The 22933-nt window shown below is 64.9% G+C and overlaps 2 protein-coding genes across 8 annotated transcripts in view; one reads left to right on the top strand and one right to left on the bottom strand.

The window, feature by feature from the left end:
• GET4 (guided entry of tail-anchored proteins factor 4) lies at positions 1 to 12110 on the top strand. Of its 6 annotated transcripts, none has more exons than XM_040230818.1 (9): positions 1 to 210; positions 3114 to 3192; positions 3405 to 3486; positions 3769 to 3918; positions 5400 to 5538; positions 6717 to 6857; positions 7014 to 7089; positions 7276 to 7348; positions 11474 to 12110. In XM_040230818.1, coding segments are annotated over exons 1-9 (828 nt in total). In that variant the 5' UTR covers positions 1 to 208; the 3' UTR covers positions 11560 to 12110. The 6 variants fall into 6 exon arrangements, with proteins under 6 accessions (XP_040086752.1, XP_040086745.1, XP_040086783.1 ...); XM_040230811.1 differs by having other exon boundaries at positions 7 to 260; XM_040230826.1 differs by having other exon boundaries at positions 54 to 255.
• ADAP1 (ArfGAP with dual PH domains 1) overlaps positions 11939 to 22933 on the bottom strand; it is a 33394-nt gene continuing 22399 nt past the window's right edge. Inside the window, exons 4-11 of one of the 2 annotated variants that reach the window (XM_040230801.1) lie at positions 22341 to 22423; positions 17964 to 18076; positions 17337 to 17483; positions 15148 to 15231; positions 14689 to 14751; positions 14269 to 14337; positions 13869 to 14097; positions 11939 to 13789 (exon numbers count right to left, since the gene is read on the bottom strand). In XM_040230801.1, the coding sequence (XP_040086735.1) occupies positions 13761 to 13789; positions 13869 to 14097; positions 14269 to 14337; positions 14689 to 14751; positions 15148 to 15231; positions 17337 to 17483; positions 17964 to 18076; positions 22341 to 22423 (817 nt within the window). In that variant the 3' untranslated portion in view covers positions 11939 to 13760. Of the gene's footprint in view, positions 13790 to 13868; positions 14098 to 14268; positions 14341 to 14688; positions 14752 to 15147; positions 15232 to 17336; positions 17484 to 17963; positions 18077 to 22340; positions 22424 to 22933 lie in introns of both variants that reach the window. The other variant, XM_040230792.1, reaches the window with a different exon arrangement.

The following is a 22933-nucleotide window of genomic DNA, read 5'->3' as shown; positions in this document are numbered from 1 at the left end:
CCCCCGCCCCGAGCGCCGTTGAGTCGGAAAGCCTCGCTCCGCGCCCCACGGTTCTTCTCCCTCCGGGCCCGGCCGCGAGGCTGTAAACATACTTCCCTGGCTGTGTCGCCCTTGCTCACCTCGTTACCGACCCGGCTGTTTCCATAAAGCCGGTGTTTCTGTTGTCGTGTGCAGCTCGCTGGCCACGTGCGGCAGCTGAGCTTCTGGAATGTGAGTCCCTCACCTCACAGGATGGGCTGTGAGCGCAGAGAAGATGTCAGGTTACTCTTCAGGAACTACTGACTGCACTGGGAAGCGCCGCTTGGACGTACTGGATTAAATACGATGTCGCTTTTGGTGTGGCCTCAGGAGCTGCCCGGGCCCCGCCTAGCTCGGTTCTGTTCTGGACTGCAGCGTGTCACACCGTTTCTGCTGTCACTACAGCTGCTGCTGTGATTTCTTGGTTGTTTCTACGTGCGTCAGGCATTTCTGTATATTACATAAATGCAATCAGCCTTTAGGTTTCTTGCCAGAAAACATTTGGACCATTTGTTAGCATTTAAAGATAATTTTAGAGGATTTAATCTGTTCTGCCGGATGTTTGTTTTTTTTTTTTTCCCAAACTGTCCCAGGACGGCAAATACTTTGCTGTGATGTTTATGGGCAGTCAGGTCGGTCTTACACCATTTAGGCCTGGATATAAGATTTTCTTTTAACGGCAAGTTGAATCAGTGTCTTGGGAACTCTGGCAGTGCTTTCCGTTTGGTTGTCGGTGGGTTGGGACGCGGTGCGAGTGAGCCTGCCTCAGGTCGTGCTTGGGCTCGGTGGCCCAGAGAACCAGGTAGGAGGGAGTTAATTGTCCTTCAGGGGACGAGCCAAAGGTGTAAGCAGGTTTAAAGTCTGTAACGCGGAGCCTTCTGCCCGGAGCCCAGCCAATCAGATCTGTAGGATGGGAGCTCTGTAGCACTTGAGATTTGCCCGGTGCTTGCTGTTCTCAGGGATTTGTATATAAATATTTGCCCCAGTGATTAATCAGCAAAACTGGATCGTCCCAAAAATAAACACAGCGTTCCTTGTTGTGAGCCAGTTCGGCAGTCACCGCTGTACCAGGAGCGTGATTGTTGATTAGCTTTGAAGAGGCCTCCCTGTGCCCAAAGTGTGCTTTGTGGTGACCACCAGCCCTGCCTTGACTTGTATTCACATTTCTCCTCTGCTCAGTGACCTGTAACCCAGGACAACTTGCTGAACCTCTTCTCCAGGTCTTGGCTTCCTCTTTGGTCTTTGAGGGGCTCCTACACGTGTTCAGGACTCCTGAGAAGTGAACAGTCAGCTGTGGACCCAAGCAGGGTGGCGTTAGTGGGCGTCCAGAGGGCCCAGCTGAGTCGGCCTGCAGGGTGCCATCCGTGCTCAGACCTGCAGTTACAGTCCTGGCTTAGAGCTCTGCGTGGCTGGCAGCTTCCGAAGAAGTCAGCCTCACTCTTGTAATGTGTTTTTATAAGTGCTTTTAAGCATTTACATAAATGTACAATTTGATGGGTTTTGACATAGGTATTCACGCAAGAAATTATCACCAAAGGACTGAAAGTACCCCTCATGCCCCAAAGCTTTCTCTCCTGCCTTTATAGTGAATTTTACCCCCCTTGCCCCGGGCGTCCCCTGATTTCTGTTATAACACAGGGGTTTGCATTTTCTGGGGTTTCACGTAAGTAGCATTATATAGTATGTCCTCTTTTTATCTGACTGCTCAAGTTTCCTTAGCACGACCACGTGAAGGCTAACTCTTACGTGTGTCGCTAGTTAATTGTTGTCGAGTGGCATTCCGTTGCATGGGTGGCCCACATCTTGTCCATTCGCCTGTTGGATAATCCAATTCACCTATCTGTACTATTTTAATTCGCTTACACTGTGTCCCCCAGCAGCTTGAGGAGGAGGAGAGGAACTGGGTTGGATTTACAGGGTGTGTGCTGTGCGAGGAGGGCAGGAGCTGCTGGTTCCGAGGACGAGGACGGCTGAGCTCCGTCCCAGGTGCCGCTCTCCACCCTTCTCTCTGCCGGGACAGGAGGGGCTCAGACACGTCCCTCTGCGGCGTCCAGAAAGCACGTCAGGCTTCGGGGCACCTGTCGCTGCTGGGGGGTTTCCAGCCGCTGGCGGTTCTCCCGCGGGCAGGGCTGCCAGGACTGTGTGGCTGTGGTCACTGGGAACCGGGCTGCTGCCCCAGGGACGCGGCCTGTCTGCCTCTCGGGCCTCCGGTCCCTCCCTGGCTTTTTAGGTGCTTGTCTCTAGCTGTGCTTCGCGGGAGGATCCGGAGCCTGTCTTGTCCCTGAAGCAGAGCCCGCTGTGAGCATCTGTGCCACGGCCGTGCAAGGGCTCGCTTTTCCAGAAGCCCGGCCCACGCCCGCGGGTGCCCTGGGTGCTTCTCAGGCTGTGGGTGTCTCCTCCCGGTCCCACCCTGTGCACTGAGGCTGAGGCTGCTGCTCCCAAGCCGGGCGCATACAAGCCCTTGTCCGTGGCTGGTCCCGGCCTGAGCCGGAGGGCAGCAGGGCTCCCGTGTGGCCTCTCGGGCGCGCCTGCTGGCCGCGCACCTCTCACAGCTCCGACTCGGCTTATCTGGGCTGGGACGCAAGTCTGACCGGCTAGGCGGGTTTCGGGCCTGTGTGTCCCTGAGAGGAACATGTGGCCAGTGGGCCTGGTGTCCTGTGCTCAGCTCAGGCCCAACCCTGCCACCCTGGATCTCTGTCTGGCTTGTTGTGGAGGAAGCACCCTTTCTATTCTGTGTGCGCCTCACTGCCCATCAGGTTCCTGTCCGTCTGCAGTTGGGAAGCCAGCTTTTCCCAACTCCTGTCCCCAGCGAGATGCCTTCCCGGTGGAAAGCACTCGGGAGGGGACGGCCTCGCAGGCCCCGATGCGTGGTCCTGGCCAGGTTCCCCTGCCTTTTGCCGCGGTCAGACCCGTGCCTAAAGCTGGAAGTGGCCCCCAGCCCCTCCCTGGTCCCTCTGCTGAGACCCCTGCCCTGCCCCAGGGAGGTGCTGCTGTGGGAGAGGGTGCCCACACGCGGTCACCAGACGGGGGTCGGGGGTGGCTGAGCTTAGCGGGCCTGTGTGGTGGGACCTGATGGCCCGCCCTCTCTCCCGCAGGTACATGGCCCAGAGCAAGCACGCCGAGGCGCGCGAGCTCATGTGCTCTGGAGCCCTGCTGTTCTTCAGCCACGGACAGGTGAGCCGTCAGCGTGGAGCGTCCAGGGAGAGGGCTGCAGGGCGGCCCTCCCGTGCCCGTGTCCCGCCTCAGTGCTCAGAGCTGTCCTAGGTGCGGTCGGCCACTGGTTTTTAACTGGCAGCCAGACCCACCGGGCAGCCTCCCCGCCTTCTGAAAACTGGAACTGGCAGGAGCTTCTCTTCCCACTGACCGGCCTCTCTAACGTTTTACAGCAAAACAGCGCCGCTGACCTGTCCATGCTCGTCCTGGAGTCGCTGGAGAAGGCGGAGGTCGAGGTGGCCGACGAGCTGCTGGGTGAGGTGGCCCGAGCCCCACCACGCACGCACGCACGCACGCATGCACTCACATCTGCGCACACGCGTTCGCGTGCTCGTATACTGAGGCCTGCGCAGACCCTGCGGGGGTTGTGGCTGTCTGCAGCCCGTTTCCCGCTCGCGGGCCCCGCTGGGGAGGCGCCTGGTGGAGGGGGCCGGCGAGCGGTCGGGGGCTCCAGGGCCCCACCACTGTGCCTGCCCCAGTGCAGAGCCGAAGCGGCGCGCGGGCCTCCGGGTCAGGCCTCTGTGCTGTCGTTTGCAGAGAGTCTGGCCAAGCTGTTCAGCCTGATGGACCCCAACTCCCCCGAGCGAGTGGCGTTCGTGTCCCGAGCCCTCAAGTGGTCCAGCGGTGGGTCAGGGAAGCTGGGTCACCCCCGGCTCCACCAGCTGCTGGCCCTCACCCTGTGGAAAGGTAGGTGTGTTCGGGTGGCATCCACCGCCCCCGCCGGCCCGTCCACACCCACCGCTCTCTTCTAAACGGGCAACCGCGGGCGGGGCGTCGCCGACCCGTCAGCGCTGCGGCAGTCCTCGAGCCGGGTGGACGCATGGCGGCCACGGGCAGGGGCTGTCTCACCGCACTGATGGGCGGCCTTGTCCGCCCCGGCCTGTGGCAGTTCGGAAGGCTTCGGCTAGAAGCCGCTTTGCTCTGGACGCGCGGGCCGGGCTCTGTCCACGGGCTGGCTGGGCCCAAAGGCCGCTCTGCGCTGCCTTCCGCCTGCATGCCCAGCCTACCCGAGTCTGCGGAGCCGGGTTTGTGCGGCCGGCGCCTGCGCAGAGGCCTTGCTGAGGTTGGGAGCTGTGTATCCCTGGTACGCATGTCTTAAAGATTTGAAGTTGAAGATCTGAGCGCTTTAAGGTCTCAAGCACAGACAGTGGGCGAGGTTGGTGGGGCCCTGCACACATGGGAGGCTCTGCTGAGGGGTGTTGGCAGGTCCCCCCTGCAGTGGGCAGCCCCTGGGGGGGTGTGCAGCGGGGCCGACGTCCTGTGCGCCCCCTGAGGCCTTGTGCAACTGCCTGCCCAGGGCTGGAGGGCACTGGAGACTGGCCAGGTTTCTCCTCTCACCTGGAGGCTGTGAAAGCTCTTGGGGTTGGAGGGAGAGGAGACCCCAGAACTAGCTCTGTGCTGGAGGCGGCCAGGAGCTGGCCATGACCTGGGGCTGGCTGGGCTGGGGAACGGCTGGAAGGTGGAGAAGGCTTAACCCAAAGCCGTGGAGCCTCCTCTGGAGAGGGACCCAGTGTGGCGGGTGAGCAGGACCTAGGGTCCCTGCCCTGTAGCTGGCTCTCAGCCTCTGTGCCACCGATCCTGGGCGTCCTGCCAGCTCTGTAGCTGCTGGGTGGTCTGGGGTTGGGGTTGGGTGCCGTTGGCACCCCCAGCTGTGACGGTGGACAGTAGCTCCAGGCATCCCAGTGTAGGACTGAGCGGCTGGGGTACTGGGGTAGGAGCTGAGTGGCTCTGGGTGGGAGATGTTGGCTGGAAGGTGGGTTGGGGGGATTGAGGCCCTGTGTATCGGGGAGCCCCTTCACAGCTCCAGTCCTCTACTGAAACTGGGTAGGTCGGGGCTGGGGTTACCCACCCAGAGGGCAGTAGCCAGTATAGAGTCAGGGGCTCAGAAGAGCCGAGCAGCAGAGGACGGTTGGTCCCCAAAGAGCCGGCATCTGGTCCTGGGTCCTCGTCAGGATGGCAGACGTGAGCAGAGGGCCCCTGGGCTCCACTCCACGGGCTCCGCTCCTGGGGTCCTCGGGTTCTGCCTTCCTGGCTTGCTCCCAGCTGTCCCCACGGTGGGGGCAGTCTGGCCTCTGCTGGGTCCACTGCGCAGGTGGAATGCGCGGACGCCACAGGTCCCTGTGCTCACGGCAGGCTCACACCACCACCCCCCCGCGCTCTGCCCGCAGAACAGAACTACGGCGAGTCGCGGTACCACTTTCTGCACTCGAGCGACGGCGAGGGCTGCGCCAACATGCTGGTGGAGTATTCCACGGCCCGCGGCTTCCGCAGCGAGGCGGACATGTTCGTGGCCCAGGCCGTCCTCCAGTAGGTACCCGCCTGCGGCCCCCCACACGCGTGTGGTCAGTCTCCCGGGGCCCCGGGCCAGCCTCTGGCCGAACCTCACGCAAGCACAGGTCTGAAGTCACTCGGCATCCCACACACACCTCACGTCCCCAAGAATGATGTTGCCGCTGACCTCCGGGGGCTCCAGACCTGCCCTTTCTCAGGTCCACTTGGACGCTTCTGTTGACAGAAGTACTTTTTATGCCTTAAGTTACTTTTTTATTGCCGTCAATTTTGTTTTCCTATTTATCCATCATGTCCGGTTGGGAGGGAGTTACTCTTTTGGTGGGACACAGGTATTCACTGAATTTTCAGCGCCATGCTGGGATGTGAAGTGTCCGTATGACACGGGTCTTGTTCAAAGGCGGCCTGTCTCCCCGACGTTTCTTGGTCCAGACACAGTGATGGGGGCCATCTGCAGCTTCCCCGCAGCTCTGTGTCCCTGCTCTCTTGCCCCAGCTGAGTCTTCTCTTTTGAGTTTCTTGGCCAATTTGTTTTAAGAACATTGTGGCACAGCAGAGTCGCTGGAGGCGTGAGCACCGTGTCAGGCCCTCATGGTGGGGAGCTCACGTGAGGTCACTGGGGCCCGGCCTCTCCCCGCCACAGATAACACCGCTGTTGTGAATGAGACTAACCTTCCCAGAGAGGCCTTAGATCTGGCGGCCAGGCCTCGGGCCGGGCCATGTCACGTGAGCTGGGGAACAGGGAGCTCCGGAGCCCCACCAGCACCACTTGTCGCTGAGTCTGCGACTCCGAGAACAAAACCTGTTCACCGTCTGGAGCGCCCTGACCCCAGCTTTGCGGGTGGTGCTGATGTGCCCCCCGGCCTCTGCCCTTCCCTGGCCATCTGGCTGTGTCGTGGGCCCACGCTGCGCTGAAATCTGGCCGCAGACACGTCCTCCACAGGGAGGAGACCAGTGCTGGGCGGCATCCAGCCCGTGGGCTCGCCGGCAGGGCAGGCAGGTGCTCGGGCTCAGGGAGCCGCTGTACCCCTCTGCTGACCTTGGCCGGGCGCCCTCTGGAGTCATTCCCCACGCTGTCAGCCCCAGCGCCCTGCTCTGGGCCTGGCAGGCACCTTAGGTGGGCGGAGCAGGGTCGGCCCCCATCTCCTCCTCCTGCGGTTGCGTGCACCCACTGACTGGCATGTTTCTTATTTCCAGGTTTCTCTGTTTAAAAAACAAAAGCAGCGCCTCTGTGGTGTTCACGACGTACACACAGAAACACCCGTCCATTGAGAGCGGGCCTCCTTTTGTGCAGCCCCTGCTCAACTTCATCTGGTTTCTGCTGCTGGCCGTAGATGGGTGAGTGTGTGCGTAGAGGTGTGTGCTTGTGTGAAGGCACTGGAGGTGTGCAGAGGCATGTGTGTATAGACGTGTGAGAGTGTGCGTGGAGGCGTGTGGCTTCTCTCCCCATGCCTGTGGTCCCGCGTGGCATCAGTGTGCTGGCTCCTGTTCCAGGGGGAAGCTCACGGTGTTCACGGTGCTGTGTGAGCAGTACCAGCCATCCCTGCGGCGGGACCCCATGTACAACGAGGTGAGGCTGGGGAGGGGCTGGGGCGAAGGGGGCAGCGGTGTGTGGGGAGAAGCTGCGAGGGCGTGGGGGGTGGGGAGAAGAGGGAATGGGGAGAAGCTGGAGGGGGCGGTGGGGAGAAGGGGGAGAAGCTGGGAGTGGGGGGAGACGCTTCCGGCCCGGCCCTGGCTCAGTGCCCGCCCCCCACAGTACCTCGACAGGATAGGACAGCTCTTCTTCGGTGTGCCGCCCAAGCAGACGTCATCCTACGGAGGCTTGCTAGGTGAGGGGGCTCACGGGTGGGGGTCCGTGGGTGCGGCTCAGAGCACAGGGTGCGTCCGGGGCCTGGAGCGCGCCCGACGCTGGCCGTGGGGGGTTGCTGGCCCATCTCCCCGCCCCCCTGGGGCCCCAGCCCTCCGCCTCCCGAGCAGAGCGGTCGGGCCTGTTGCCCCCGGTGAACGCCCTCCCCGGGGCTCCTGTCTGTTGGCCGCAGTCAGAGCCGGCTGGGCTTTGTGGTGACACGCACGTCAGGTGCCGCTGCCCACCCGAGCCGCGCCGCGGGGCCGTGAGGCTGCAGTGGGCGCCGGTCCTGGCCGAGCCCCAGCCCTCCTCCCGGCCCCTGTGAGCCTGGCGCCGCCCGGGGCCTCACCTGGTGGAGTCAGTGCCTGTCCGGTGCCGGCTGCGGCCGGTGCCGGGACTCCCTTCCTCTCTGAGGTGGCGTGTGTCCCGTCACGCGCGTGGACCGCGTCTTGTTTACCTGCCCGTCGTCAGCAGGCGCGTGGGTTCTCCCCCTTGGCCCACTGTGAGTGCGGCTGTGCCAGTCGTCTCCGTGAGGTCTTGCTTTCGGTGCTTCTGGGACACCCAGAAGCAGAGTAGCTGGGCCTGGGCGATTGCTGAGCACACGCCCTCCGCCCACGGCGGCTGCTCCGCTCTGCGCGGCCGCCGGCGGGGCTGAGGGTCCGGAGCCAGCGCTTGCTGCTGTCTGCCGGCGGCGGCGTCCGGGCGCGTGGGCGCCGGGCCCGCGCTGCCGGGGCTGCCGCGTGTTCGCTCAGGGACCGAGCACCTTTCTTCCGTCTGCTTGTCGGCCGTTTGTGAAAGTCTGTTCATGTCGTTTAACTCCTTACCAGACACATGAGTTGCAACTATCTTCTCTCATTCCGTGGGTTGGCTTTTTTTAAAAGCAGTTTTGCGTCCAAGCAAGACTAAGAGGGCGGCAGGGAGGTTTCACAGGGGTGCCCCCCGCCTCCAGCGGGGCCACCTGTCAGGACGCACCGGCTCTGCCGGCCTCACCCCCCGGGGCTGAGTACGCCAGCGTCACTCTGGTGTCTGTCTGTGAGTTCGGACAAGCGCCCGGTAACGTGGACACGCCGTTACTCTGGTGCTGCCCTGAAAACCTATGTCCGCCTGTTCTTGCCTCCCCTCCCTCGGCTCTTTTACTCCCTGGAGTCATTTTCAGGTTCTCGGTTGGAGGGTGGCGCTTTACGGCGTCGCGCTGGAGGCTGGCGCTTTACGGCGCTGCGCTGGAGGCTGGCTCTTTACGGCGTCGCGCTGGCGGTTGGCGCTTTACGGCGTCGCGCTGGAGGGTGGCTCTTTACGGCGCCGCGCTGGCGGGTGGCGCTTTACGACGCCGCGCTGGCTTCTGCCGCCCGTCGCGCGACCCTGGAGCGTCTTTTGACACGAAGGTTAAATTTCCACTCTGTCTTCTGCTTCCCTTCGTTGCTGGTGCCTTTGGTGCCATTTCCAAGTTCAGCGTCACGAAGCTCTTGCCCTGTGGTCTAAGAGTGTGGCTGGGTGAGGCCTCCGTGCGGGCCCTTGGTCCATCTGAGGGGCGCTCTTGCGCGGCGGTTTGCTCACGCGACCGTCCGGCTCGGCTCCCCGGTGTGGGCTCCCGGTCCTCCCAGCGCCACGTGTTGGCAGGGCTGCGCTTGCCCCGTCGAGTGGGCATATCCCGCTCGTCCAGGGTCTTCTGCCGCAGATTCGAGGGCTCCTTTCCGGGCGCGCGCTCCCGCTGGCTGAGGCGTGTCTTTATGCTCGGCCGCCCCGGCCCGTCTCTCCGCGCCCCGGCAGGCTGTGCCTTGCCCGCCGGGCCCCTCTCCACGGGATGCTCCGGGCAGGCACACTGGAGCGGGCGGCCGTTCCTTCCCCAGGGGACCTTCCGGACCCAGGGATCGAATGGCAGGCGGCTTCTTTACCACTCGCGCCGCCTGGGAAGCCCAGCCCTGATGACTATGGCTTTATAGTAAGTTTTTAGGTGAAAAAGTGCGAGACTTTAGTTTTGTTCAAGATTGTTTTGCTATTTGAGTCCCTTGAGAGTCCATGTGAAATTTAGGATGGGTTTTTTATTTCCGCAAAAAATGTTTCGAGGATTTGAGATTTCATTCAGTCTGTTGACAGCTTTAGGCAGTATTGACATTTTAACAATATTAAGTCTTTTTGTCTAGGAATATGGGATCTGTCTTCACTTATGTATCTTTCAGAAATGCTTTATACTTTTCGTTGTGAAATCTTTCACTTTCTTGGTTCAGCTAGTTAACTGTTTATTCTTCTTGATGCTATTGTCAATAGAATTGTTTCTGTTTATACTCTTTGGAAATTTTTACATGTAAAATCATACCACTTGCAGACAGATAATTTTACTTTTTTTCAATTTGTAATTCCTTTTATTTTCTTGCCTAATTGCTCTGGCTAGAACCTCAAGTTCAGTTGACCCTTGAACACGTGGAGAGGTTGGGGTGCTGATTCCCTGAGCAGCCGAAAGCTGGTGTGTGACTTAAGAGTTGGCCAGCTGTTCGTGGGCTCAGCCAGCTGCAGTGTGAGCACAGGAAACAAGCCCGCGTGTGAGTGGGCCGCGCAGTGCCCGTGTCGAGGGCCACCGGGGCCGTGTTGAGCAGGAGTGGGGCAGCGACCCTTTGGTTTCGCGGCAGGAGCTCCGAGCCTGTCACTGCTGTGGCGTTTGCTGTGGGTCCACGCCTGGCTTTTGTCACATCATGGCGTGAGATGGTTTCCTTTCTGAGCGTGTTTATGAAAGTCTCGACTTTGTCTACCCATTGATGACCGTTGGTTTTTCCTTCACCTGTCGGGCTGTGTCACACTGACTGGCTTCCGCATGCGGAGCCTCCTTCCACTCCAGGAGCAGATCCCGCCTGGCCGTGGTGCCGAGCCTTTCCCCAGCTGCCGCGCTGGGCCAGCGAGTGTCCTGCTGAGGCGTTTGCATCCATGTTCATGAGGGATGTTGGTTTGTAGCTTTCTTTCCCTGCAGTGTCTGTTCTGGCTCTGGCACTTGAGGGGCGGGTGGTCCTAGCTCAGCAGTTTCACCTGGGAAGCTATGAGGTTCTGGGATTTTCTTTGCTGGAGCCTGACTCCAGATCCGTCCCCTGACCCTAGAGCGTGTTGGGAGGGTGTGTTTTGGGCGCTGGCGGGTGCGGGCCCAGACGCTGCCTCTCCGGGCCAGGCCTCTCCCTGCCCCACCGTCTGTGCTGTCTCTGTCTCCCGAGTCCTGGCTGCCCTGCCCTCCCGCAGGGCAGGGGCCAGCCGAGTCCTGCACTCAGACGTGGGTTTTGGCATCGCTAGCGCTCTAGGTTTCCTTTTGAGCAGATAAAGCGCCTTACAGAGTCCACGTGTGTCGGGCCCGCCACTGTCCCCGGCGGACATGCAGGCCAGGCAGCCGGTCTTCTCAGCTTCCTTGGGGGAAGCTTCGCAGACAGGCAGACAGCCCCTTCTCCATGAACCCACAGCCCCTGTCCTTTGCTGTGGAGCTGCCGTGGGCCTCAGGGCCGCAGGCCCGGGAGAACAAGTCCCAGCCTGCCCCACGGGGATCTGCAGGGAGGCTGGGGTGAGCGTTGTCGATCGGCGCTGCCGCAGGGAAAGGTCTCCCAGATCATTTGAGCAGCTGTTTCCGCTTAGGTACAAGCCAGACTTGTGGCATGTCAGCGGCGGGGTGGGGGCCGCTCCCCTTTTCTGGGCTCTCACCGCGTCCAGCCCTCACGCGCCTCGGGCCTCGTCAGTAGCCCTGCTTTTCCCGCAGAACCAGTCCCGGGTCCCAGAGTGCCACCCTGGGGCGGGCTCACCCTGGGGGCACCACGCGCCCTTTCTTCCTTGCTCCCTTGTGTGGGTTGGGTTTGGGCACTTTATAAACTTTGCTCTTGTATCGACGGAGGAGTGGTTCTTTGGATAAAAATTAGGTAAAGTGTCTGGCCCAACAAGGCCCACAGGCAGCCACAGTTGCTTTAGAACCATCACGTCTCCTTTATTCCTGCGGCACTGGAGAGGTAACCTGCGAGCGAGTGAACCCGCTGCTCGGTCCCCTCGGTGCCCCAGGCCCGTGCTGGTGGCCATGCAGGCCCCCCGGGGTGGGAGGAGGGCGTGGGGCGGGGCCGGACTGGGGCTGACGGTGCCACACTCCTTCCAGGGAACCTCCTGAGCAGCCTCATGGGCTCCTCGGAGCAAGAGGGTGAGGACAGCCAGGACGACAGCAGCCCCATCGAGCTCGACTGACGCCCGCGGAGCCGCAGACTCGGCTGGGCCACGGCGGGGCCGGGGCACGCGGGGGCCCGGGCCAGGCCGTGTACCTTGATGACCCCAATAAAGCGCAGGCCCTGCGGCGCCTCCTCCCGGCCCTCGTGTCTGGTTTGCTTGGGGAGGGCTCGGCGGGGCGGGGGGCCTGGCCACCGTGTCCCAGAGACAGCTGGGCAGCCAGCGCCTGGCCATCAGAACAGCTCTCATCAGGAGAGTGCGGGACCCCCAGCTTCGTGGGGCGGCGTTACCACCGGCTGGTGATGGAGGCCGTGACCTGACGGCTTGGGTTTACACAGGTGAGCAGCCCGGGACGAGCAGGCCTGTGCCTCACCGACGCTGCACCAGATGCCCGGGACGGTTACAAAAGGGGAAACACTTTATTTTTTCACAATTATAATAAGAGTTGTAGATTAATACCCGGTGATCATGCATGGGAAGGAACGCAGTACACAATTTTATTTACTGTAAAAATGGAATTTAAAGGAAGGTTTGTGTTCATTGTTGAGTTTAAATAAATCCTTTATACTGGGCTCAGCAGCAGTGGTCCTTTCTGAGGGAGCTCCTGGGGCCGGGTGTGGGCGGGGAGCAGCGGCCTGGACGCCCCGTGAGGCCCTCGGGCGCTGGGACCAGTGTTCAGCTCTGTCTGGAGTGTGTCCTTGGTGGGTGGCACCAAGTGGCCAGTGTTGGGAGAGTGTTGTGGTTCCAGGTATGAACAGTGTTGTATCTAAATCTGCGGACAGGTGAGGCCTCCCAGGCCCTCCGAGCGGCCGGTGGGGCTGGGTGCCCCGAGCCCTGGTCTCATCGAGCAGCATGTACTGTGATGTCTGCGTGCAGGCTGCCTGCCTCCGGCTCCCGCACCACCACGTGGGCTCTGCTTTTTCCGAGAAATGCTCCCTGCTGGCTGGTCGTGCAGCTCTTCTTCCCCAGAGCTCTCTGGCAGAGCACGTGGGTGTGCACACACACACACACACACACACAGAGGTGTGCAGAGTCCACACTGACAGAGCGGGCTGCCGCGACCCAGGGCCCGAGGCTGAGTCCTGGGCAGCCCTGCGTGGTCAGGAAGATCTGGGGACCCTGGGCGGAGGCCCCCTGCCTGCTCTGGAAGTTGAGGACCTGGGCTCCCTGGGACCTGGACTAGAGGAGCTGCCAGGGGCAGGGGGTCTGGGGAGACAGAGCTCTGGCCCCGGGTGACCTCACAGCGGTCCTCACCTGGCCCAGCCATCTTGGTGACCCCTGGCCTGGCGAGCCCTGGCAGTGGTCCCGGTGGAGGAGGCCTGTGCTGCCTGCTGGCCCCTGCAGCCCCTGCCCAGGGTCCAGCTTTCTGACGGGTCTGCGCTGTGCGAGGGGAAACGGGCTGGGGCTCACAGGAGGGCGCCTGTCCCCATCCCTGGCTGTGGGCGCGCCGGCCAGGCCGAGACCTGGTGCCCTCCTCTCAGTCCCAGCAGCTGGTCCAGGTCTCCTGGGAGCATGTCGTGGCCACGCAGGGCAGCACCCAGATGACCTGGCGGGTGACCCCCACACACACGTCCTGCTCCACCATGGCCCTGTCCCCCAACCCCGGGCACACGGGGAGGCTTGGGGCGGTCACCACTGGCCAGCAGCATGCTGGGCTGCAGACGTGAGCTGGGCCCAGGCTCCATCCTCTGAGGGGTCAGAGACGGGGGGGTCACAGTCAGCGCGGAGTCCCGAGTCGGCGTGGCAGGCGCCCAGGGGCAGCCAGGCCTGAGGCCCGAGGTCCTGGGGCTCCTGCCATGGGGGCCCGACCCCCCAAGCCCATTGGGTCAGCTCACTGAGGATGGAATCCATGCCTGCCGCTCTGGCCCCCTGAACCGACACGGCAGGCGTCAATAAATACGTGTTAGGAGGGGGGCATGCAGACTGGCTCTCTGTCCCCACAGCCCAGCTTCCTGGTGGGGGCGGCTTCCCGCTCAGGTGGGCAGTGGCAGCTGGGGCCTGGTCCTCAGAGGAACGCGGGTCTGGCGGGCAGAGGTCGGTGGGGGTGCTATGGGCGTCCCATGGGGGGTGGGCAGCAGCGTGGCGGGGTCAGGCTGGGCCAGCCTGCGAAGGGGTTCCAGAGACACGGGTGCTCGTGGCTGAAGCTCGGGCCCCGTTGGCCGCGGCCTCCTCCAGCCACGTCCGGGCAGTCCAGGGTCCTCGGGCCTCCGGGACCTCCTCGGCTAGGGCTTGTGCTTGAAGTGAGCTTCCACTGCAGAAGGACAGGGCCCCCTGGGTCACAGCTGCCCAGGGCCGCCGCGCTTCCCCCTCGCCCAGCCCCCCCACCTCACCTGCGTACTCCTGGGGCAGCATGGGCCTGTCCACCACCTTCCGGAGCGCCTCCATCCACGCCCGCTGCTCCGACTCTGTCTCGCAAGCCAGCAGGAACCGGCGCTCCGGCGTGACGATGGTGATCCCATGTGGCCAGTGGTGGCCCTGGGTGGACGGTGGGAGCCCGTCCAGCACCGTGTAGCCACTCTCTCTGCTGCCGATGAAGACTTCCCCGCGGGCGAAGGCGTCCTGGGGGGGGCACCGGGGGTGCTGCACAGGGCGGCTGCTCCCGCCTGAGTCACTCAGCTGTGTGCAGCCCCACCCCCCAGCTCACCCAGCAGACCGCCCGGGGCCCGCCTGCCTTGCGGTGACGGGAGGGCACAGCCATGCCTCAGGGGCCCGGGGCGTGTCCGGCCTTACCAGCGGGTCCTTGAAGTACATGAGTCTGCGGTCGTCCATGGTAAACCAGCGCTTGCGGAAGCCTTCTGTCTGCTGGGGGGGTGAGAGTGCAGGTCGGCCCGAGGCGGCGCCTCCCCAGGGGCCCCATCTGGTTCCGGAGGCTGGGTCCCGTGCCTGCCCGCCCCACTCTGTGGCGGGGACCCCGGGTGCCCAGGGGCGTGTCGGGGAGGCCGAGGACGCGAGGCAGGGTTCGCAGCTGACCAGGCCGGACCCAAAGCCCCAGGAGCGGGGGTCAGCGGGGGTCAGCGGAGCCCACGCTCACAAAACACACAGGCAGTTGCCGGCACTGTTTACCCCCGACCCTGTCCCGCCCAGCCCCGGGTGACGGGGATGGGGCCTCGCTGTGAGGCCCAGGCGTCCAGGGCGCTGGGTCAGACCCACCTTGGGCCCCGTCTTCTCCATGTAGCCCTCCTGAAGGTAGTTCCTGGACAGCTTCGGCACCAGCTGGGGCGGAACCGCGCGTCGTGGGCCTGGGGGCCTCCCCACTCACCCCCCCCCCCGCCCCCCCCCCCCGCCTTCTTGGCGCGCCCCCTCGCTCCACCCCCGGCTCGCGCCCCGCCCCCTGCCCCTCGCCCCGCCCCCTGCCCCTCGCCCCGCCCCCCGCCCGTCTTGCCGCGCCCCTCGCCCCGCCTCCTGCCCCGCCCTTGCGTTGCCCCACCCCGCCCCTGCCTGCCTTCCCCCTCCACCGAGACGCCGAGACCCCCCAGAACAAAACCCCGTGGCCTCCAGGGACCTCAGGCCCCTTGGTGGCCGGGGTCTCTGGGGACCGCGTGGCCCTCGGTCGGCCCCCCAGCCGCGAGTCCCGGCCGAGGGCACACGTCCCCCCCCCGGGTCACTCACGTCGGCGTCGCTGGCCCCCGGGAAGGCCACCTGCAGATAGTGGAAGCGGGCGGCGCGCAGCGCGTTGAACCAGTCCACCATCTCCTGGGGGCAGAGGCGGGGTGAGGGCCGCGCCGCGGGGCCGCCACGCGCCCAGCCCCGCCCGCCTGGCCCGCAGGCCGCCCGCGGCCGGCCCCAGAGCAGGCCTGGGCCGTGGGCTGCGGCCGCGCTGCCCCTCCGCCCCGCTGCGCCGTGTGCCGGGCCTTTCCCCAGACGCGGCTGTTTTGACGGCCGGACGCTGGCCCAAGGAGGCGCATCTGTTTATAGACCCGCGCACAGCCTGCTCTCACCGGCCGCACCAGACTTCTTAGGTCAGTCTCCCAAGGCACTTGAAATAAATAATCAGTGGGCCCTAATCAAACGCCAGAGGAAAGGAAACTGAACAAAATGAAGAGGCAGCCTGCAGACTGGGGGGAAGTATCTCCAGACAATGCAACTGATGAGGCTTTAATTCCCAAATATCTACGAACAGCTCATATAACTCAGTGACACAAAAACAGCCCAGTCAGAACACGGGCAGAAGCCTTAAATAGACTTTTCTCTAAAGAAAACACACAGGCGGCCAGCAGGCACATGGGAAGACGTTCAACATCACCAGCGATCAGAGAAACGCAGACCAAAACCACCGTGAGCCACCAAGCAAAGAACGGCCGCCGTCGAACGGCCGCAGAGAACAGACGCTGGGGGGCTGTGGGCAAGAGGGGCCGCCGTCACTGGCCTGAGGGTGGACGGCGCGGCCGCGTGGACGAGCGCGGAAGTTCCTCAGAGAACCCAGAACGACCATGTGACCTGCGGTCCCACTCCTGGGAGCAGTAGAGAAAACTGACTCGAGCAGATGCGGTTGAAGACACACAGGCCGCCTGCGTGTCCGCGGGCAGGTGCGCGGGTGAAGGTTCGTGCACACACACAGATTCAGCCATTTTAGAGCAAAACGAATGCCATCTGCAGCTCTGTGGATGCGCCCAGAGAGCAACTAAGTCAGGAGAAGACAAATACCATCTGAAATCACTTACACGTGGAATCTAAAATATGACAGAAATGAGCTTCCATGAAACAGCCTCACAGAGAACAGACCCGTGGTTGCCGAGGAGGAGGGGGTGGGAAGGGTGAGCTGGGAGGCGGGGCACGCAGAGGCAGGACGGTAAGGAGGGCAGGTCTCTGCAGCTCAGGGAGCTCTATTCCGCCCCTGGTGACAGACCGTAGCGGATGGGAACGTGAGAAAGAGTCCAGAGACACTGGCCCTGTAAGGCAACTACGACTGAAGTCGCTCAGTCGTGTCCGACTCTCTGCGACCCCACAGACTGCAGCCCACCAGGCTCCTGTGTCCATGGGATTCTCCAGGCAACAGTACTGGAGTGGATTGCCATTTCCTTCTCCAGGGGATCTTCCCAACGCAGGGCTCGAACCCAGGTCTCCCGCATTGTAGACAGACGCTTTACCGTCTGAGCTACCAGGGAAGTCCAGTTCAGTAAAACTAAAACCAAAAGCACGGAACCCAGGATGGGCTAGAACAGGGAACCCAGGAACGAACGCTTGCGTTCAGTGATTTCTGTAACAGTATCAAGACTGGTCGTTGGGAGAAGACAGTCCTTTAAACAAACGGTGCTGGGAAAACTGAACGTCCACACATCAGAGAATGAGGCTGGACCCTTACTCAACCACAGAGGCATCAAGGGCTGAAACGTGAGTCCCCGAACAGTCAAGTTTATGAGAACAACACGGGGCCACGACGCAACTTGGCAGAGACTTCTTGACTGTGACCCCAAAGGCGCACACAGCCGAAGGGAAGCCTGGCTATTTAGACACACTGAGCTTCAAAGTGGAGAAGGCGATGGCACCCCACTCCAGTGCTCTCGCCTGGAAAATGCCAGGACGGAGGAGCCTGGTGGGCTGCCGTCCACGGGGTCGCCGAGGGTCAGGCACGACTGAGCGGCTTAGCAGCAGCAGAGCATCAAAAGACTGCGCGCCTCGTACAACCCACAGCGCGGCCGAGCACTCGCAGGTCACGCCGGAGTGACACGCTGAGGCCAGGCCTGAGAGTCTGCTCGGAGGCCCAGCCTCGCCGGGTGGGGACGCAGCCGCCAGCTGCCACCCCCTTCCCCCCGGGGCTCCTCGGTCCCCTTCGCCACAGGGCCTAGCCGTGCGCCCACCTTCCCGTCCTCGTGGTAGACGAAGACGTTCCGGGTGCTGTTGTCCTTCAGGTAGGTGACCTGCAGGCCGTGCGGATGGCCGATCTTGGCCGGCTGGAAAGTGGCGTTCAGATGCTCGATCTTCATGACGGCCTTGGGCTCCTTGGCCTGGGGAGCAGGGCCGGGCCTCAGCAGCAGGCAGGCACGGCGAGCTCTGCGTGCTGGCCCCACACTTGCATGCCGTGCGGCTCTGAGCAAGTTGCCTACACTTGCTGGGCCTCGGCTTCCCCGTCCAAGGGAACTGCGCCTTCCCAGGAGGTGCGAGGGGGGGGCCTGTGGCCCACCCCACGCTAGGCCGGGTGCCCCTTCCTGCTCCCCACCCTGCCAGCCTGACCTCTCCCCTCTCCCTGCCGTGGGGCTGCGGATTCCCGGTGCCCTCGGGCAGGGCTGGCCAGCCCCTCCACACACTGCTCAGGGGCCCCTGACTGCCTCAGGGTGGCAACCCCTGTCCCTCGAGGGCCCAGGAGTGCCCCCAGCGTCACCCACACCAGACGGAGTGGCTGTGACCGGCGGCGGGCGGAGGGTCCCCACGGGGGAGCGGTGTGTTTCCGAGGAGAGCGCGGAGGGCCGGCCCCCGAACCCACTCACGTCACTCCTGTTGAAGTACTTCAGGGCCCCCTCACGCTCCGTCAGCACGAACTTCCGGCTTAGGAACTGCCCGTTGTCCCGGCCGCGCTTCCAGAGAAAGCCTTCTCGGTACCCTGGGGGGAGGGCACGGTTGGCCGACCGCCCCGACGGGAGGACCGGTGGTCGTACTCCTGCCCGGGGACCCGCCCCCGGGGGTGGGGGCGGGGGGCTCCCGAGCGTCTCTGACCCCGGGCCACCCCCTTCCTTTCGCTAGGTGGGCGGGAGGCACATGGCGCCCACGGGCTCTACAGGCCTGGGGCTGGCAGCGGCCAAACACCCGGATTCAAGAGCACCACGGGCCCAGAGAGACGGGGCGGGGCGAGAGGCGAGCTCGGACACACGCCGCCGTGACAGCCTCGGCCGAGAACCGGGGAGCCGGCCCTGACCTCCGGGCCTGGGGTCTGTCACGTGGCTTGAAGGTACAGACTGCGGTCAGGGGAGATGGACATCAGGGGCCGCGTCCGCCCCGACCCCTCTTGCCCTTTCTTTCCCCTTTGCCTGTTCTGGGCCCCCGGGTGAGTGTCACAGGGCAGGACCCCCCCCCCGCCCCCTCGGCCCTCTGAGCCGGCCGTGCCCGGTGCTGCCCCTGCTGGAGGTGAGCGCAGGCTGCAGCTGTCCCAGTCGGGACACCCTGGCGAGGTGCTGACCCTGGAGCCTCCAGCTCCCTGCCCGCCGCCCGCCCCAGACACCATGGACACGGGGCGTTTCTCGGCGCTCCAGACGGCCATAAAAAGGCAGCCACTGGCCCCCTCAGTCTGCAGTGCGACAGGCCAGGTGGCGCCTCCGCCCACGCCCCACGCCTCGGAGCCTGGGACAGGCCCAGCCCCGTGCCCTGCACGCAGCACCAGTGCCCGTGTGTGTGCTGGAGGACAAGGCCACCACCACGCCCCCAGCTCAAGCCTGGCACGTGTGCTGACTAAACGAGCGCCCCGCCAGGGCAAGGCCGGAAGACCCCTGGCCGGCTTCCCCGACCGAGTCAGCTACAGAGAGCAGTGCCCGAGGCACAGCTCTTCCGCGAGGATGGTCCCTGCCGGCACCCTGTCCGCACGAGACACGGCCGGCCAAGCCCGCACTCCGTGGTCTCGTGGCCCCACGCGGGCCTCCGGGACCGCCCTGCGGCCGCCCACCTGCTGAGGTCGCGGCGAGGCGGGCAGGAGTCCTGGCCGAGGCCGCTGGGCAGCGAGCGCGCAGCCGCCGGCCGGGCCCACCAGGGGGCAGCAGCGCCTCGGCCGGCCTGGGCTGGGGCGGCCCCGCTGTGGCCTGGATGGAGCCGCCGCCGGTCACCCCGCGCCCACTGACCCGCCGCGGCCGGCCCAACGGGATGGGCCCCCAGGCCCGACGGCGAGCCGCCAGGAGGCCTGGTTTCGGGTGTGTGGCCTGGCCGCGGTGTTTCCAGGTGGCCACCCGCCAGCCTCCGACGCCCCAGGGGGATGGGCGGCTCTTAGGCCACAGTTGAAGCCCGTGGCCGAGCCACGCTCTCTCCACACCCCTGTCCCGTGATGCAGGACGCGGCAGCCCAGTCCCTGCCGTGGGCACCGCCACCCAGCACGCCCTGGGCTCCAAGCCGGGCCCCCGGCCACCCCCCCGCCAGCAGGCCCAGCCCGGGGGCCCCGAGCAGCACCCACCCGCAGCCCACACCAGAGGCCCGGCTGCGTGCGGCATGACCGTCTGCTCCCAAGACTGGCCAGTGCTGGGGCAGAGGCCACAGGGTTCACTCAGCATCTACTGAGTGCCAGCTGCGTGCCCCACGCGGGGCCGCTGGAGGACCCGGGCTGCCCCCCGCTCCGCAGCCACCTCTGCTCAGGAAGCCCTTCGTGGAGCGGCCAGGACACGGCAGGGGCTCCAGGGTCCAGTGCTGCCCACCCCGGGGACGACACATGGGAGCCAGCTCCCCAGTTGACCGTCCCCCGAGGGGACAAGCAGTGGGCAGCTTCTCATCAAGCTCAACATACACGTCCCACGAGGCCCTGGGGCCCTTGGGCTCTGAGGGGCTGGGGCCTGTGCGGCCGGGCCGGTCGGGCCATGGCAGAAAGCGCCGGGTATGCTGTGACAGGCGGCCCTCGGGACAACAGGGGCCCTGTTGCCTGTGAATGGCGGCCTTTGAGGCTCGGTGCAGGCGGGGACGGGCTGAGGACAGAGCCAGGAGCGGCCGGGACCTGGGGTCAGCTGGCCGAGGGGCCTGTGGGCGGCGGGAGGCGCGGCCTGGCCCGGGCGCCCCGTATCTCTGCCGCATTATCTCCGGGCGAGTGCCTCCCACACCCGGACCTTGGCCAAGGGCAGCGTGGGGTACCTCCTGCCTCGCCCGCCGCCACAGCAGAGCCGTCGAGCCGGGCAGGCGCCTGCTGTCCCGGCCACGGCCTCACACTGGGGGTCCCTGCCTGACGGGGGCACATCGGCGCCCCCGGGCACGCCGACCCTGACCTGGGAAGTGACCCCTGCTCCTCTGTCCTCACGGGCACCTAGTCCACGGTGGCTTCTGGGCGGGATGATGCCCCCGCCCCTTGCACTCGGGTCCCTGGATCCTGGGATGTGCGGCATCCACCCGCTGCAGCCTGCTCAGGCTGCCCGGCTCAGCCTGTGCGCCCTCCCTCCAGGCCGTGGGCCCCCTTCCTGGTGGCCGTGGGTGTGTCAGACCCCCGTGTGCGGGAAAGGCCCCGGGAACCCCGGCGCTCCTCGCGAGGGCTGCGCCTTGAGAATGACGACCGGCCGGGCCAGCTGCCCCACCACCCTGGACTGCGGGAGGCGAGGGCTGGGGAGAGACGGGGGCATGGGGAGGTGCGGTGGGGGCCGGGGGGGCAGGAGACTCAGGGCTCGGGGCCTAGCCCCCTCCATGCGGCACAGCGCGGGCAGGGCTCCAGTCTCGGGGTCTCCGGCCAGCCAGGTGGGCAGCTGTGGGGAGCCGTGCCCCGGGTGCCCCGGGCCCCCACCCTCTCCCCGGGAGGCCTGGGGAGGCAGGCGGGGAAGGGGCAGCCCCGCCATGACCACGAGACAGGCCACACAGGGCTGCACTCAGAGCAGTGCTGGGCACCTCTGGGTCCCCAGGGCACCTCCCCACGGTACCTTGAGGGGGGCTTCACCCCAAGGGCCCTTGCGGAGGGCTCCCATGGGGTCCTGCACACCCAGAAAACTCCCTGAGAATCTCAGGGCACCCAGAGCTCCGCTGAGTAAGGGGGTTGGGGGACCACAGGCTTGGATCCTCAGGGCTCGAGGTGGCGGCGTTGACACTCCGGGAGGTGCTGGCTTTGAAGAAAAGAGAAGAAAGCCTGGCCAGGGGTCACTGTCCTGAGCTGGGGGCAGAGATGCAGCCAAGGCAGGGCCTCCCTACCCGGGGCCGAGCGCTCAGAGGAAAGGGGGTTGGCCTCCCGCAAAGGAGCTGATGCCTGGTGGGAACTGTCCCCCGCAAGGCCCACACCGTGCCCAGCGGCTCCTCCCGGCACCCGGGGAACGTGGGAGCCGAGGGCGTTTCCAGCCCAGGCAGGAAGTCTGGAGCTGCCGCAGTGAAGCCTCCTGGGACTGCTGCCACCCGAGGTGGCACCAGGGGAAACGGGCCGCGTCCTCAGGGCACTGACCGCTGACTGAGGCCCAGGGTCCGGCTGGGCCTGAAGCCTGTACCACTGCGAGCCCGCCCTCCTGTCTGCCTGACGCCCGCTGGGTTGGACCCCACAGCCAGAGGCCCTGGTGCAGGAGCAGACGACACCCTGCCTCTGAACTGAGCCCACACACACACGTTCCAGCCCCTGAGGTGTTCATTCCTGGGAGACGGCAGACAGGCTGTGGGGTGAGCATCCCGGGGCCTCAGGCAGGACGAGTGTGAGTCCTGGGGCTGAACAGGGACCTGCGCCCACGAGCTCACGGCTCTCGAGTGGATGGCAGCTGAATCGAGGCCACAACCCAGTCCTGCAACTGCCTGACAGGTAGGAGAGGGACATACGCAGAGCCCCTCGGGCTGGCAGACGGCACGGGGGCTGGTCCCCCGTCGCCCGCATCCGACCACCGCAGCAGCAGAAGCCCTGTGCTGACCGAGCCCCCGGGGCCTGGCCCACCCTCTCCAGGCCCACCTGGGCCCCAGGCCCGTCCACGCCCCTGCGGACAGCCCTGCCCGCCCTGCAGGGCCAAAGGCACGGCCCCCAGGGGCCCAGAGGGCCACCCGCAGGCAGGGTTCAGGGCGGAGCTGTGAGCAGCTGTAGGGCCCTTGCGGCCAGATCAGCCAGCTGGTGTTGAGGGCTGGTGGAGGGACACGGGCCCAGACCCTGAAGCGGCCACCCAGGTTCCTTGGGGCCCTGCTCCAGCTCTGGGGGGCGGTGGCGGGGGCAGACGCCCGGGTGCGGGCAGCCTCACCTGCAGAGTAGGGCTCCTGACGCTCGGGGTGGGCAAACTCTTGCCGCTCGTACTTGGCCCGGATCCACTGCTCCCGCAGGAGTCTGAGGAGAGAAGGCACGCGCCGGGTGACGCCTGGCCAGAGCTGCCCGGGTGAACTTCTGACGAGCAGGCGGGCCAGGCTCACCCACCGAGGGGGGCACCCCAGGCCACGGCTGCCAGGAGCAGGAGGGGCCGGCTTCCAACAGGCCAAGCCGGGCTGGCCTGACTTCCCCCCAACCCGAGGTCAGGCACCAGGGACACGGGAAGGGAGCCGGGTCCCCGGCTGCCCTGGGTCACGGGCCTGCTGGTGAAAGTGACCGCGTCCCTGGGACCTGATCCTCCCTTTACCCAGACAGCAGGGGGCGGGGAGGGCCCCGGGTCGAGAGACCCCACTCGGCCCAGACTCTGGCCTCCTGACTCACCACCTGTTTGATCCCAACAGCACCCAACCCAGAGCCTCTGCCTGTGGAGGCTGCTGCAGCCGCTGCACTAAGTGGGTATAGCTAGAGGTGCACTCCACACCAAACACGGGCATTCACGCACCCGTCCACCCCCGCACGGCACTCCACAGT

This window comes from Oryx dammah, unplaced genomic scaffold (assembly GCF_014754425.2).
Source record: "Oryx dammah isolate SB20612 unplaced genomic scaffold, SCBI_Odam_1.1 HiC_scaffold_2, whole genome shotgun sequence".
In the NCBI taxonomy this organism is placed as follows: Eukaryota; Metazoa; Chordata; class Mammalia; order Artiodactyla; family Bovidae; genus Oryx; species Oryx dammah.
Note: the sequence above shows the minus strand (reverse complement) of the source record. Positions and strands in the feature narration are given on the sequence as shown.